Genomic DNA, 15,887 nt, shown 5'->3' with positions numbered 1-15,887 from the left:
ATCACATCAACCCTGTGAGATAGGTTAGCTTGAGAGAGAGCCCAAAGTCACTCATGTAGCTTCCAAGGTAGAGAGGGGATTTGAACTGGGTTCTGGGAAACAGTATTCCCAAGTAAGGGTAAAAGTTCATAAAAACCGGCATTATCAATATTGTTAGCCAGAAAGTAACTCTGATCACTCAAGACTGTGACAGGAAATGAGATTTATAATTTTATCCTTGTTCTCTATCCTGTTGTTGAAGAACAGAGTCACAGATAAATGGCTATAGTTCTTTTACCATGATGACAAACATTGCACACATACTGATAAGAATCCCTATTATTCTTCTCCTCCTTTTAAAGCAGAATGAAACAGCATAAATGACAGTAAGAGCACAAAGATATAAAAAGGTCCCTGCTACTTTGAGATGGTTGATCTGGCCACCTGGATCTATGCCACTATGACATAAAGATTGGTCTATTGTAATGTATTCTACATAGGTCTGTTCTTGAAGTCAATTCAGAGACTCTAGTTGGTGCAGAACACCACGGCTCAATTGCTAGCAGGAGCCAGGCAGAACATGCATATTACTGCCATTCTGCAGTCACCCAGTTGGCTACCCATCAGTCACTGGGTTTAGGAAAGAGCTTGACTGTCACATACAAAGCCTTCCATGGACTTGGTCCTTCATACTTAGACCACCTTTCTTCCTATGCTCCACTGTGACAGTTACGCTTATCTGAACATGGCCTTCTGCAGATACCACCCTGCCAATGGGCAAAATCAACAGCTGTCTGTACATATGTATTCTCTGTCTACGTTACGGAATGGCCTGCCTGATGAGAGCTTCCACTCTTCCAGATTTCCACAAACTATGTAAAACTGAATTATTCAGGAGAACTTTTTCACACAGGCAGGAGAACAGTGCTGTAAGAAATCAGTTCCGAAAGATGCGTTGGTAAAGGTTATAAGGACTGTAGATTATACAGCTATCATGTACTGTCTGTTGCTTTAAGTATGCTTCTACTAGGTAATTTCCATATTGCTTATCATGTCATCTTGAATTGCTTATGCTTTGTTTCAGCTGTGTCATATTTCTGCTAGTTTTCATATTTCTGCAATGCAAATCCTATTGCATTGTTTATTGGCTTTCCCAGTTGTTTATCATCACATTGATTTATACTGTGTAATCCACCTTGAGTCTCAGTGAGAAAGGAAAGTTCAGGAATGGCCTCCCACACACTCCACCCAATTGGAAGGATTAACTTTAAACTCATTGATATTCCCATCCCCTTCACAAACCTAGGAAAATCAGACTATAAATAAACAAACACAAACAAATAAATGGGGTGAACTTTTTGAAATAAAACCCTTTAAATGCTTTTAAAATACATTGCCTTTCCTCTTACCATGAGAAAATGTTTAAAATATGAATGCTATAAATACCTGGCTAATGGCCATAAGGATATTAGATAATCTCATCAAGCCATACTGTACAACCCTAAAATTTATTCATGATATATTTCCATCAAGTCTGGATTACTGTAGATACATTAGGAAGTTATGCTATAAACCTGGTGCAGCTTACAGCATCTATGGGAAAGGTGAATGACACCCAATTCATATAGTAGAAGCTCATTGCACTCCCGTTCCTTATCAATGGGATGTAATTCTGAAAATAATTTTTTTCAGAGAATACAAATCTTGAACTATAAACAAACACTTGAATGAAAAAAATGCAAGCACGTAGCCATTTTTTAAAAAAAGAAAATAATTGTATGGGAGGGTATGCAGCGTAGGTATATTACTGTGAAGAAATGCACAATGGACAAAAAAGACAAAATTGCTGAATACACTAGAGGTGTTAGTCAGTACTTCTGAAAAGCACTTGCTACATTTTTTCTTCTCTCTTGCCGCTGGAAAATATGCCCTCTCTCAATCTGCACTAATGCAATAAATTATTTAGAGACATGGGAGCCATCTCAACTACTTACCTGTTCCGTCTCAACAAAGTTAGACACGTGCCCATCATCATTGACTCCTCGTATGTGAAACCGGGCACCGGCTCGTTCACAGCTTATCCGGGAGATGAGACAAGCTTTTGCCTTCTTGTGAGAGGCATAAACAGTGCGAATGTCCACCACACCACAGATTATTTTTAAAAGCCAGTCAGAGCAATTCACCTGGTAATGTTTAAAGGGTACATGCAACAACTGGTTCCTGCAAGATTCAATAATGCACACTCACTACATATGCCATATATTAATCTGCAAAGAAAGCCCAACCAATCAGGTATTGAGTTTTTTCCAGCACTGCTTATTTCACTTGAGTTTATCTACAACCTGCCAGATAAGCCAATAATATCAAGAAGATAAACTTTGGGAATGATTCTTCTGTGGTGACAAAAACTACCATAAACACACAATTTTGAATTGTTTTATTATATAATGTGAGCTGTGACATGAAAATTTAAAGTTTAGATTCCAGTGTTTTCAGTCATGTCACACCCTTTTGCAAACAAATCCAAGAATCAAAGGCCCTTTTCATACGGCTTACCAGGACTCGCAACGATGCGGAACATCACGCTACAAACGCGGAAAATTGTGTTTTTTCGTGCAAGACAACACGATTTTCCGCGTTTGTAGCACGATGTTCCGTGTCGTTGCAAGTCCCAGTAAGCAGTGTGAAAAGGGCCAAATTCTCCATATAAGTGATATTTTAAAGGTGTAATTTCCTGTATTCTGCAGTAAAATTGAGTAATTTTTGGTATACCAATCTGGATCCCACCCACAGCCATTTTGGGGCCTAGACAGTCCCTGCTTTTGCAATCCCTTGGAGGCAGAAAGAACAGAAGATTTCTCAAGCCCCTGGTGACCATCATTTGGCTAGTGGGTTGAGTTCAAATTGTGCAGATTAAATTGTTCTATTAGTAGTTTTGCTCTTCAGAAATCATAGCAATATATTTACAGAAGTTTGTAATAATTGATTTTTCCCCTCAAAAAACAGCTAATAAAAATGCAAAAAAAGGCATTTTATAGTGCTTGTGTACTTATATGAATGTATGGGTTCTGGTTGAAAACCACATTATTTGGTGATATTAATTCATCGATTTGTCTTTTTTAATATTTTAGTGCTATGTTGATATGTATATCTTCTTGAATAATGGAAATGCAGCATATAGTTTAGAAGAAATAATATCACAACTTCATATGCAAGCCTTTAATGAAAATTGTTTTTAGGGACAACGTATTCTGTGCTAATCTTACTCTAGCAAACAATTTGTGTCCCTCTATGCCACATCTTGATGCTGACTGCACATGCAGTCCAACATATTATGTTCCATTTATTTCCATGGGATATCTGATAATGCATTTAAATGTGTCCCCCTGAAATCACTGGAACTTAATGTTGGCTAGATGATACCAACAGATTGTAGGATAACCAAATCAATAAAAATTAATTAAATATCATAAATATGCCTTTCATATAAATGATTATTTCTACAACCCACCTTGGATCTATGCATTATGGAAAGAGGGAATACATAAATAAATAACCGTAAAAGCCTTTAGCAAGTTGAAAGCACATCAATACACAAAGCACAATATTGTCTATATGAATGGCAAAAAATGCTTTATCAAGATAACTTGATGTCAGAGCATTTGAAAGTTACTTACATAAATTATTTACACCAGCTTACATTAATAGAGATCTTGCGCCACTGCCCCAGTTCAATCATTTCTCACTCTGCATTTCTATTGAAACTTATCTTCAGAGGGCTAAAGGAGAGGAGCCTAATTCATAGAAGCAGCAGTTTCAGGTATAGCTCTGCTAAGTACATTATATAAGTACTCAGCATACATTATGTAACAGTTCCCATTTATTATTTAAAATATTTTAAATAAACTCCATGGGACTTCTCAGTAAAAACAAGCACATAATCAGAATATCATACATACAAACAAAAAATTTGTTTGCAAATGCTCATTTCCCTTGTAAATGTCTGGTTCAAGACTGGTTCATACATCTGGCATAGGAGTAACTTTCAAGCTCACATATACTTGTTCATATTAAAAATTCCATGTATCATGTGGGACAGCATGTGAGGCTGAACCTTACTTGGAGTCCTCCTGACCCAGCCAAATGTAAAACCTACACAGTTTGGTCCTGTGTGAACCAACTCTTAGAATTCTAGTTACTACTGTATAAAAAGACAGCAAATCCTGTTTCTCACTGAGAAAATGGACTTTACTCTCATTTGTGCATGGGATTATCACCTACATTTTATGAATATGGCATGTTCCTTTACACAAATACAAAATCTGTATTTATAATGATATGCAGATTTCCACTAAGATGTTCTGTTTCTAGAAAGCAGCTTCTCCACCCTTCATGACTGACTTATGCAAGTGGCAGAAGCTCCCAAAGATTCAGAATTTAAGACCAAATACTGAAAGATTGTCCAAAACTAGGATGTAACATGCATTACTAACCAGAAGAATGAGTTTCCAGTTCCATAGTTGTTATCACCCTGTTTCTGAGCTCTGACAGTGAGATCAAAGTTTGATCCTGCATTTGGCCAAGAGAAATAGAACATTCCAGAATTCAGAATTTTCTTCAAGGCAGCAACACGATCCTCTTCCTTAGTTTCTTCTTGAAGAGGACAAAATTCTGTTGCTGTGATTTTGAAAACTTCAGCATCAAGGATTTTCCCCACTGATGTACAGCCTGTCACGAGGACCAGAAAATGCAGAGTGGTATTGCCTGGAAAGTGACAGGTAGATTACAGTTACATAGTAATATAAACTGTTATAATGGGAACCAGTCAGTCTCTTGCAGTCATTTACATTATATCTTTCAAAATAAGACAAAGATGGCCTTGTCTATGTCACCTGTTTACTAAAGATGAGGGGTGGGGTGGGGACCGAAGTTAATGTACCGCACAGCTGAACTGCTGCATTTGGCTGGGACTCGGTACAGACATTCCAAAGATTTATGAATTTAACCTACTAGAATGTGAGGCTATGAGTAGCAATATTTATTTTTTTAACTTAATTTATACCTCACTTTTTCCCCCAATGGGGACCCAAAGTGGCTTACAACATTCTTCTCTCCTCCATTTTATCCTCACAGTAACCCTATGAGGTAGCATTAGGCTGAGTGTGTGACTGACCCAAGATTACCCAGCAAACTTACATATCAGAGTAGGAATTCAAACCTAGGTCTCCTAGATTCTAGTCCAACCCTCTAAACACTATACCACACTGGCTCTCAGCCATTTTGATTTACTGTAAATTAGAACATTCAGGATAAGAACGTGTATGCATCAGCTGTTCTTCCCAAGATATGTCCTGGGACACAGCTGGAACAACCCACATCTAACTTTGGAGGTATCTTTTTATAAACCAGAAGAAAAGGACAGTGCATCTCATTAAACAGGCATTCTGTTTCCCTACAATATTTCTCACAGTATCTAAAACAGCCATGGGAAGAGAAACATTACCCCAACATTACCCTTGACACAGTAGCAAGGAAGTTTATTTGTGGGCAACACAGAAGACTACATTTGAACTGACAAGATAACCAGAGCTATGGTCTAGTTAATTTCACTTCTAAGTGGAGAAAATATTTCTTCTCGCACCATGGTCTTTGACCTATGGATTGGAACCCTCAGGTGAGTTATAGAATCCATCAGCTGGATAGCAAATCCCTATAAAGCTGCACATTTTTGCTGCCTTTTGGAAGGGCCTGCTGCTATTGTACATGAATAAAGAGCAAGAAGCTGTACCTCCTATGGGTCTGCACTCTCCAAAATTCTGGAAATATGGATTCAATAATCTGGAATCCCCTCAAAAATCTGAATTATGGGAATAACAAACCGATTATCTAATTTGGTTTGACTATATTAACTGTTTTAATGTTTTTATTGTTTTTAATCTTTATGTAAAAATTGTATGTTGTTACACCGCCCTGAGCCTGTCTGATGGGAAGGGTGGTCTAGAAGTATAATAATAATAATAATAATAATAATAATAATAATAATAATAATAATAATAATAATAATAATAATAATAATAGAGAAATTCAATTCAATTTGGTCTTTATTACCTATAGAAAAATCAATCCAGGTCTGTGGGGTCATTTTTCAACAAAATATCACTAACTTTGCAGGAAAAACTCTTTATCATTCCTCTAAAGACCCCCCCCCAAGTTTCATGAAGATTTGACCCTGGGGGGGCAATTCTATGGGCCCCTGAAGAAGGTGCCCCAGCCACTCTTCATTATTCCCTATGGGGAAAACTAACTGGAGCCTGTCCAGGGGGCTGGACCCCAAGGGCCAATTCTATGGGCCCCCAAAGAAGGTGCACCTAGCAACTCCATTGTTTCCTGTGGGAAAAAGTCAAAGCTAACTCTCATTACAGAAACACACTGGGGTAAAGCTGCCATGGCCAAAGCACACTTCCAAATGCAAGCTGAGCTCATCCCAAAGAAAGTCCAACAGAATCAAACTGAAGCACAGGAATGGAATCCTCCCAGAACCAAAGGAAAAGAAGGGGACCAACACCACATCAGAGAATCACAACTATTCCACCCAAACCAAACTGAAACAAAGGACTCTGTTGCAACTTAGCCCAACAGAAGCAACCGAAAGCAAACGAACGGCTGTTTCTTTACAGGGAAATAACAAAGAAATGCCAAGACTTATTTACCAAATTTTACCAAATTAATTCAGTGGCTTATGTTCAGCATACCAAATCTGATTCAGTGTTGCCTATATTGACCCAGAAAAGCTGAATTTTACCACATCAGCAAATATTTGGCTTTCCCCCTCAAATTCCAGACCTGAGCTGCACACGTCTAGTACCTCCTGCCTCCTTTTGTATGCATGCTGAGAAGCATGTCAAGCAGTCAAGGTCACTCAGAAGTGGAAAGGACTCTTTTGTAGCATAGGCACATTCAGGGCCATGTTCCCCACAAAAACTCTCCCTTACTTGTTAGTTTGGCTTCCCTCCATCTCATGCCCTCCTAGCCAAACCTCCAAAGCTCCATGTTTTTAGCAGTCAGACCCCCTTCTCATACTAAGGGGCCAGTTTATGGATGGAATATCATAAACAACTCTTTCTCATATAGCATAAGTCTAAGGCACTGCCTGCCCAGAGCAGATGCCAGCTGGCAGGAGCCTGGAAAACTATCAGAGTGGGAGTCAAAATGGCTGATTGACTGACACCCCTCTACACCCTGGAAAAAGACACATAATTTAGAACAATGAGGTTTCCAGGAAACTCCTGACTTATCTTGTCATGCCCAATCTCTCTACCCCACACTCACCTACCCTAATCAAAGTATTCAGCAAAACCTGGTAGCTTTTCCCATCCAGTGCTTAAAGGGTTGTCAAACACTTGTTCACCTATAGTCTACCTCATATAGGAACTAGAGATGGGCACGATCTGCATTACGATAGAAAAACCCCCACAATAATGGCGATTGCGCGATCGTGACCCGGCGGATCGTGATCGGCCATGGCCAACGATCCAGCAATCGGGAGAGGCTTGGATCGTTGTGTTTGGGCTCGGATCGGGGATCCAGACACTCAGGCGCCAGCAATCTATTCCCCTGGCAATGGAGCCAGGGGAAAGCCTGAGCTCTGTTTGCCCTCCTTCTGTCGCCCTGGAAACCCGAATGGAAGCCCAGCTTTCCTTGATCAGCAGGGCTTCCTTCCAACCACGGAGCAACAAAGAAGACAAGTTGGGAGAAGACACCCAGGGGAGGGAGGGGGAAGGGGATGGGAGGGATTTCAGGGGAGTATTAATGCCATAGGGTTCACCCTCCAAAGCTACTATTTTCTCCAGGGGATGGATCTCTGTCATTTGAAGATCACTTGTAGTTCTGAGAGATCTCCAGGTCCCACCTGGAAGTTGACAACACTACTGCATGAACTGCTTTCTTTCTATAGGAAAAAGGTATGGCGACTCCTGTCTTTTCTCCTGCAGGGGACAAAAAAAGCTTCAGGAAAACTTTGATCAGAGTAACAGCTGGAAAGTAATGGGTTAACCTCCCCACTTCTCATTTGCTGAACAACAGCAGCCTCCTGATGCAGCTTTGCATTGCAATGAAAATAGTTATAACTGTTTAATCAAGACATTTTTAAAAGTTCATGAAACACTGCTTTATAAACATCTTAAGCAGGGGAGGGAGGGTGAAGGGGGTGTTCTGTAGCCATGGGCACTCCAATCTTATCCCTGCAAACCCTGATAGGCAGCGCTGATGTCCAAACACAGACAGCCAAACACAAACACAGATGCCGCCGGCATCACCCACTGTTCCTGTATCGCTGGGAACAGCGGGGCGCCCCTCCGCTTTTGCCTCCACGATCCACAATCCACGATCCATGGCTCGGGAACGGGAGATGATTGGCGCGGATCGTTAATTCAGGATCGTTGTTGGCGCCGATCCACAATCCGCTGGATCATTAAACATTTTTGGATCGTGCCCATCTCTGAAAGGAACCATCAAACCTCTCCCAACTTATTATCCAAACTCCAGACAACCCATTAAGTTAATGTTTTTTCAGCGAAAACATCAGTTTGCCCCTGGGAACATCTTGCTCTATAACTGGGTTCTGCAGCCATGTGCTATGTGTGTGTGTATTCTGGATCCCTCCACTTGCCCCCCAAATCCATTTGTGCTTCTTTGTGAAAGGCTGGTTTTACTGCATCTATAGACTCTCCACTCTTCAAGACAGGTAACTATCACCCTCCCTGAAACTGCTTTCTCCCATTTTCTTCCTTGATTTTCTTAATTAGCCTTGTATGTGTGCTGTGCATGATTTCTGTACATTTGCCCTTTTATTTCTCTTTAATTTAAAAAAAAAAACTTTTCTGGTCGAACATCTGCCTGATTCGAGAGTTATCTAAGGGAATAATCCCTGTAATCCCTGGTAAAGTTTCCTAGTTACTCCCTTTCGCTTGCTTCCTTAATGCTAATTTCCACAACTACTTAAGGATACCTCCTATTTGGGTAATAATCTGTAGGTTGAAGATTACTGCTCTACAATGTATTTTTGCCTTATTTCAGTCCATTTCACTACTGAAGGAAGAATGCTTGCTAGAAGAACAACTTCCCCTTATGAGTGAAGTTGGCAAGTCTTTGATCCTGTTTAGTATCCAGTTTTCTCTCAAGTATCTCTACATGCTGGGAAAGCTCCCAACAAGCAAACTAGTTACATTTATTTTACTATAGTTGACCATAGTCAATTCTTAGATGGTAGATCGTAAAGAAATTGGCTTGTTTGGCCATAAGAGTTATGCCTTCTTGGCTAGAGTCTGGATTCATTATAGGTAAGAGATGCTAGTCTGAAAATTACTCCACAGTTTTTCAACACATATGCTGTTCCTCCAATTATGTTTATCTGACCCAGCTGCGGTTCTCATGGGAAGGTGGTACATGCGTGAGGCAGTGCACTGTAGGATTGATGGAGCTGCAGAACACCCATCTCACATGTCAATGCAGGGAACTGATTGGTTAAGGAGATCTCCCCAGGTTGCTAAGCAATTGAGCATAAAATGTTAGTTATGGATTTCACTCTTGGCTTCTAACTTTTGGCTTTTAGATTTTGTGCACTTGGGTCTCAGCCCTTGCTCTGCCTCTGTTTTGTGGGTTCACTTTCAGACCCTTACAGATTGCAACTTTGACATGATACCTTGGACTAGAATGGCAAACACTCTGCGGGTATGTATACTGTAGGTCTAGGTTAGCTTTATTGTTTTATCTATCCTTTTGTTTATGTACATTTTGTCCGGGGACTGAGGCACAGCCCCAGGACTTGCTGGGAGGAGGGGATGGGAGACAGCCGCTCAGCTGCCCCAGAAGGCACCCAGGGCCAGAACCTACCTACACAGGAGGGACGGAAAGAAGCACCCAAGCCTGAGGGGTAGAAGGTACAGCTGGAGGCCAGCTAGTCCCACCATCCAGTGGGAGTCTAGGAGGCCAGGCTGGGAGAGTGGGGTCGACCCAGAGGGGGCCAGAACAGAAGGAGAGGGCAAAGGCAGCGAGGACAGACGGCCAGCAGCTAACCAAACACAAACCTTACCAGCCAAGGAGGAGAAGCAGCCACAGCAGCTCAGAGCCATGCCCCAGCCTGCAGCCCAGCTAGAAGGCAATAGCCTGGTCCAGGGGATGCCAGGAACAAAACAACTCCAGGTGGAGCTGCCTGAGGCACTCTGTAGGAGAAGCTTGGCAGCCAGCCAAGGAGACACAGCTGTGCCCACCTCCAGCAGTCAGCTAAGCCAGAGAGGCTTGGCAGCCAGCCAATGAGACACAGGTGGGCCGGCCCAGTACTTCCAGCCAAGCAAGTACAGGAGCAGCTGCCTGGGCCAGCAAGAGCCGTGGTTAGAGGGCAGGAGGAGGACGTGGTTGACAGGTGGAGCAGGGAAAGGCTGAAAGGATAAAAGGGTAGTCCACATACAGGGCAGGGTGGGTTGTGTAGGAGGAGTGGAGTAGGGGAGTAGGAGTTGTTGGAGGTTGGATGGAAAAAATGAGTGAGCAAGGAAAGAAAGTGGAAAAGGAGGTGAAGGAGGAAGATGGACACAGGAGCAGGGCTAGGTTGAGCAGGCTTGCTGGTGGCTTGAGAGGGTGCATGGGTGATGTATATCTCCCCTCCTTCCACAAAGTGGGACCCTGCATGATCCCTAGCGGTGTCCCGGTGCCCAACGCAGCAGTGCCTGGGAGAAAACCTGACAAAGTGGTGGCCCGTAGAGGGAGTTTCATTTCGCTGCTGCAGTGCCAAGCCGCAACCCCGCTTGATGTAAGGGGCCTTGCCCGGCTTGGCCAGTGGATGGCAGCATGCCAGGAAACGCTGTGGCAGAAGCTGGCAGCTTTGCACCGGGGGGCCCAGGCAGAGATGGCCCGAGAGTTTGAGCAGCTGGGGAGGCTGCCAGGAGGGGCGAGCAGCCCACTGAGCAAATGCGCAGTTGCCTGGGAAGTCGTGCCGCCCGCCAGCCCGCCTTGTGAAGGAACGCCCAGCCTGTTTGCCCCAGTGGTATTGAACCGACGTCAGCTGGCAGCTCTCCTCAACTCAGGGAGCTCCATCTCGTTGGTCCAGGCACACCTTCTCTCCGTCAAGCTGCCGGCGCACCGAAGGACAACGGTTACATGCGTGCCGCGCCGCGCCCAGAGCTGCCTGCTTGTATGGGTGATGCTGGAGTACCTTGGAGCCTCATTCCAGGTGGAGGTTGCCATGGTACCAAGCCTGCCGTACCATGTGCTGCTGGGACGTGATGCCCCGGGATTCACGCGCCTACTCCAGGGAGGTTGGACAAGGCGGCACACTCGCAGATGGCTGCTGCAGGAGGAGGGGAAGGATGACCCAGGCAAGGGGCCCAGCCGGGTGCTGGAGGAGGAGGTCCAGCCAAGCATACCCATACTAGTGACATCTGACCTCGCCTTTTGCACTGCCCAGGAGACCAACGACTCCTTGCAATGCCTGCAGGAGTCAGTGGCGGTGGAAGAGGGGCAGGTGTGAGAGGAGCAATCAAGGTGAGATCCGCCAGCTGCTGATGCCAGCCTCCTACTGCCGGAGGTTCTCCGACTCGCCCACGAGCATGCCTGGACGGGCCACCTAGGGCATCATAAAACACTAAGGAAGATCCTGGAGCACTTCTTTTGGCCCTCTGTCACTGCAGACAACTTGAATAGTGACAGTAACCCGTTCAGAGACCATATCCTATATTACAGGTGATATGTAGATGACGTCATCACGATTCTGGGAACTAACAATATAGCTGAAGATTTTGGCCAGTAGATCAACACGATCAGTGTTGACATTCAATTTACTTGGCAGGGGAGCACAGAATGTATAAATTACTTGGACGTCACCATCTATAGATATAATGATAATGAATTAGGGGTGCGCCCCTTTAAGAAGGTTACGGATAGATGCTCTTACCTTCATTTCACATTCTTCCATCCTAGGCGGCTGAAACATAATATCCCAGTAGGCCAGTTCCTTAGACTCAAGCACAATTCATCTAGTGACGAGGACTTTTGACATAGCAGTATCTGGTTAGGAAATGCCCCGCAATCGGCTTTTGCCGAACTAGATGTTTGAAAGAAATATTGACACAGTCGGAGTTTAAACAGAATGATCCCGCTGGAACTGGTGTTAGAATTGCCCCTAAGGGCCACTTCCCATGCGGGGATTGTAATGTGTGTAACCTGATGATGAAACTCGATGAAATAGTTCCTGGCAAACTGGGGACACCTAGGGGGTTCTCTACATGCAGAACGCCCAATGTAATATACGTGATTAAGTGTAGTTGTATGCTATATTATGTGGGCAGCACTACACGCCCTTTGAAAACAAGAATACAGGAACTTGTCTCCAGAATCAGAAATAGAGTCAGTGAGGCACCACTGGTCTCACATTACTGGGAACGTCACAATAACATCAATGAGTTCAAAATCTCAGTACTTGACATGATCCCGGAGTCCTCTACTTCTGATGGCTCAAGGAAACTACTACAACTGGAAACCAAATGGATTTTTGAGCTCAGGAGCTTGGCTCTGGAGGGGCTCAATAATGAAATAGATTATTTGTGCTTCCTGGGCTGATATGACTCAGCAGTTTGACGCTATATATGTGGAATCTGATCTTAAATATGACCTTTTTGGTGCTTTTACTCTGAAGCTGTAATTGAAGCTGTAATTGTAACTGTGTTTTACAACTTTGTGCCAGATGATTATATACTTAATCTGTCTGTATGGTGGGTGTCCATTTCCCTTTAAGGAGGTAACTGGCTCCTACAGCTCTAATTAACTAGTCCCTGAGAATGAATTTATGGGAGTCTTCCCTATTAGCACTTGACTGTCCGCCTAGAAAATTCATTTGCTAAAATGCATATGCTTTGAGCAGGAACACCAGGGAAACATTGATACTGGTGACCAGTGAGTATTATATTACTAACAAACAAGGATAGGTACTTTGATATGTATTTGATATATTACTGAAAATGTTAAATATGAAATCTTTTGTTACAGTCCATTGTAAACGTGCCCAAGAGGAAGTGTACAACACAAAACGGGAACTGGAAATATGCACGCATAAGCCCGTCGGCTACAAGCCATTGGCACGTCCAGAATTCATCTCTGTTTGGACTGGGGGTCACCCATTTTGCCAGTTTGCTACTTTGGTACTCCGCTCATATGCTCGTGAAACTCTCACTGTAGAAGATTAATTGTGAGATATGAAGAGACTTGGACAGACTTGTGATATTTATACTACTAATATTTATTATATTTATTGAGATTATTTATTAATGTTCACGGAATTTGCACTTTGCACTTTTGCACCAATATATTGTTGATATTGCTGTATTGTCTTTGTGGATTGAGTATTCCCGGACTTCGTTATTGCAGCTCTGACTATCCGTGTGTGTCTCCCCTTGTTGCTGTAGAACTTAGGGATCCGGCAGGTGTTCACCTCGGCATACCACCCCTAGACATACGGGTTGGTTGAGCATCTCAACCAGACGGTGAAAGAGGCCTTTAAAAAGCTGGCATATGGCAAGCCCCACCAGTGGGACCTGTACATCGATCTGCTGATGTTTGCATTAAGAGAGACCCCCAGGCGTCCATGGGGTTCAGCCCATTTGAGTTGCTATATGGGCGCAAACCCCAGGGGGCTGCTCTCTCTACTGGAGGAACGCTGGGAGCCCCTAGCTGCCCCCAGCCCCGACTGCTGGCAAACATGTCCAGCAGATGCAGGAAAGGATGGGGCGGATCCGGGCAGAGGCGGCCCGAAGTCTTACCCAGGCGCAGAAGCAACAAAAGGCTGCCTACGACCGTGGCACCAGGATGAGGACCTTCCAGGCTGGAGAGAAGGTCCTCATGCACCGGACGGCCTTCCCAGGAGAGGAGAGGGATCAATGGAGAGGCCCCTATCAGATTCGGAGAGTGCTAGGCCCCACCACCTATGAAGTCCAGTGCGAGGTTGGACGCCGCCGTCGGAAGACCCTGCATGTGAACCCGCTAAAGCAGTGGCACAAGTGGCAGGAAGGCGAGTGTGGATTGGTGGAGGACCCCCTGGAATTACCAACCAGCGAGTTGCCATGAACCATGGAGGCCCCAGAGTTTGAGGAGCCCAAGGTAGCCCCCCAGCTCTCCCCTGTCCAATGGGCTCAACTACAGGCCCTCTGGGAAAGGGTGCCAGGAGTCTTCTCCCGACAGCCAGGCAGTACAAATCTGATTCAGCATGCGATCCCTACCAAACCAGGACAAACCACCCGAGCCACGTGGCACCCCATTCCCTGGAAGCAGTGAAAGGCAGTAAATGCAGAGACCGAAGAGACGCTCCAACTGGGGGTGATTGAAGCATCCCGGAGCACGTGGCAAAGCCCTATCGTCTTAGTGCCAAAGCCAGATGGGTCCACACACTTATGCATTGATTACAGGGAACTGAACAAGGTAGCCAAGTTTGATGCCTACCCCATGCCCCCAACTGACCTCCTGGTGGACCACTTAGTGGCCGCCCAGTACCTGTCCGTCTTAGACCTTACCAAAGGCTGCTGGCAAGTGCCTGTGCGCCCCAAGGACTGGGAAAAAATGGCCTTTGCGACTCCAAGGGGCCTTTTTCAGTTCCGTCACATGCCCTTTGGCCTCCATGGGGCGGTGGCCACCTTTCAGCACCTGGTGAACTAGGTCCTAGGGGACTGCAGGGAGTTTGTGAGGGCCTACATAGATGACATCATCTTTAGCCCAGACTGGGAAACCCACCTTCAGCACTTGGAGGCGGTCCTATCAGCTCTCCAACAGGAGGGCCTCAGGGCCAACCCGAAGAAGAGTCACCTTGGCTTCTGGGAGCTACAATACCAGGGTTTCGTGGTGGGAGGGGGGCAAGTCAAGCTGCCCCCAGACAAGAAGCAAGTGCAGCAGTTCTTGGGCCTCCTGGGGTACTATGGCCAATTCATCCCACGGTTTGCCACCCGAGCAGCCCCCTTAACAGATTGCCTAAAAAGGGGGGCCCATAACAGAGTGTGTTGGACCCTGGAGCGGGAGGCAGCATTTGACAACTTGCGCACTGCCCTTGCTAACACCACGGCCCTGAGGAAACCTGACTTTGACCACCCCTTTACTTTGGCCGCAGATGCATTGGAGACAGGGCTCGAAGCTGTCCTGACTCAAGAGCACTGAGGAGTGGAAGTCCCGATACTCTTCCTAAGTTGCAAGTTACAGCCGGCTGAACAGCAGTACGTGACAGTTGAGAGAGAAGCCCTGGCGAAGGAGGAAGGTGGACATAGGATCAGGGCTAGGTTGAGCGGGCTTGCTGGTGGCTTGAGAGGGTGCATGGGTGATGTATACCTCCCCTCCTTCCACAAAGCAGGACCTTGCATGATCCCTAGCGGTGTCCTGGGGCCAAAGCCAGGTACCCCGGCGCCCAACGCTGCAGCACCCAGGAGAAAGTTATAATAAACAAAATATTCTTCATATAATAAACAAAATATTCTTCATATAATAAACAAAATATTCTTCATAACTGTGTGATGTCCTTTTGGTTCCTGGCTTCAACCTATACTGGTGTCTAGGCAGATTTGGCCCAGCTTCCTTTGTAACTTTTGTGGGAGTCCCAGCACAGCTGACTCAGGTAATCCAGTAAGACCATATCCCCCACCCCTCCAGTCTCTGCACTAGGACTTCTTAGGGGAAATGTGTGTTCAGGGTTGTTCTGTTAAGATTAGGTTTTTAATCCCTGATTCTACTTACTCCCTATGCAGAGGAAACAAATGGCAAACCACCTCTGCTTGTCTCTTGCCTAAAATGCCGCATGGATGGGGTTACGATAAATTAGTTGCAACTTCATGGCACCTTTTTCTTAGTTTTACTACTTTCTGCTTTGGGAGACAAACCTTTTCTTG

At 44.8% G+C, this 15,887-nt stretch overlaps 1 protein-coding gene across 1 annotated transcript in view; it reads right to left on the bottom strand.

The window, feature by feature from the left end:
• The window catches only part of SYNJ2 (synaptojanin 2), a 106,324-nt gene that overhangs the window by 75,964 nt on the left and 14,473 nt on the right, over positions 1 to 15,887 (bottom strand). The window contains exons 3-4 of the mRNA XM_054990154.1: positions 4,473 to 4,743; positions 1,974 to 2,199 (exon numbers count right to left, since the gene is read on the bottom strand). Coding sequence (XP_054846129.1) covers positions 1,974 to 2,199; positions 4,473 to 4,743 — 497 coding nt within the window. The remainder of the gene's footprint in view (positions 1 to 1,973; positions 2,200 to 4,472; positions 4,744 to 15,887) is intronic.

Source organism: Eublepharis macularius, chromosome 1 (genome assembly GCF_028583425.1).
Source record: "Eublepharis macularius isolate TG4126 chromosome 1, MPM_Emac_v1.0, whole genome shotgun sequence".
Classification (NCBI taxonomy): Eukaryota; Metazoa; Chordata; class Lepidosauria; order Squamata; family Eublepharidae; genus Eublepharis; species Eublepharis macularius.
This window is presented reverse-complemented; position numbering and strand designations above follow the sequence as displayed.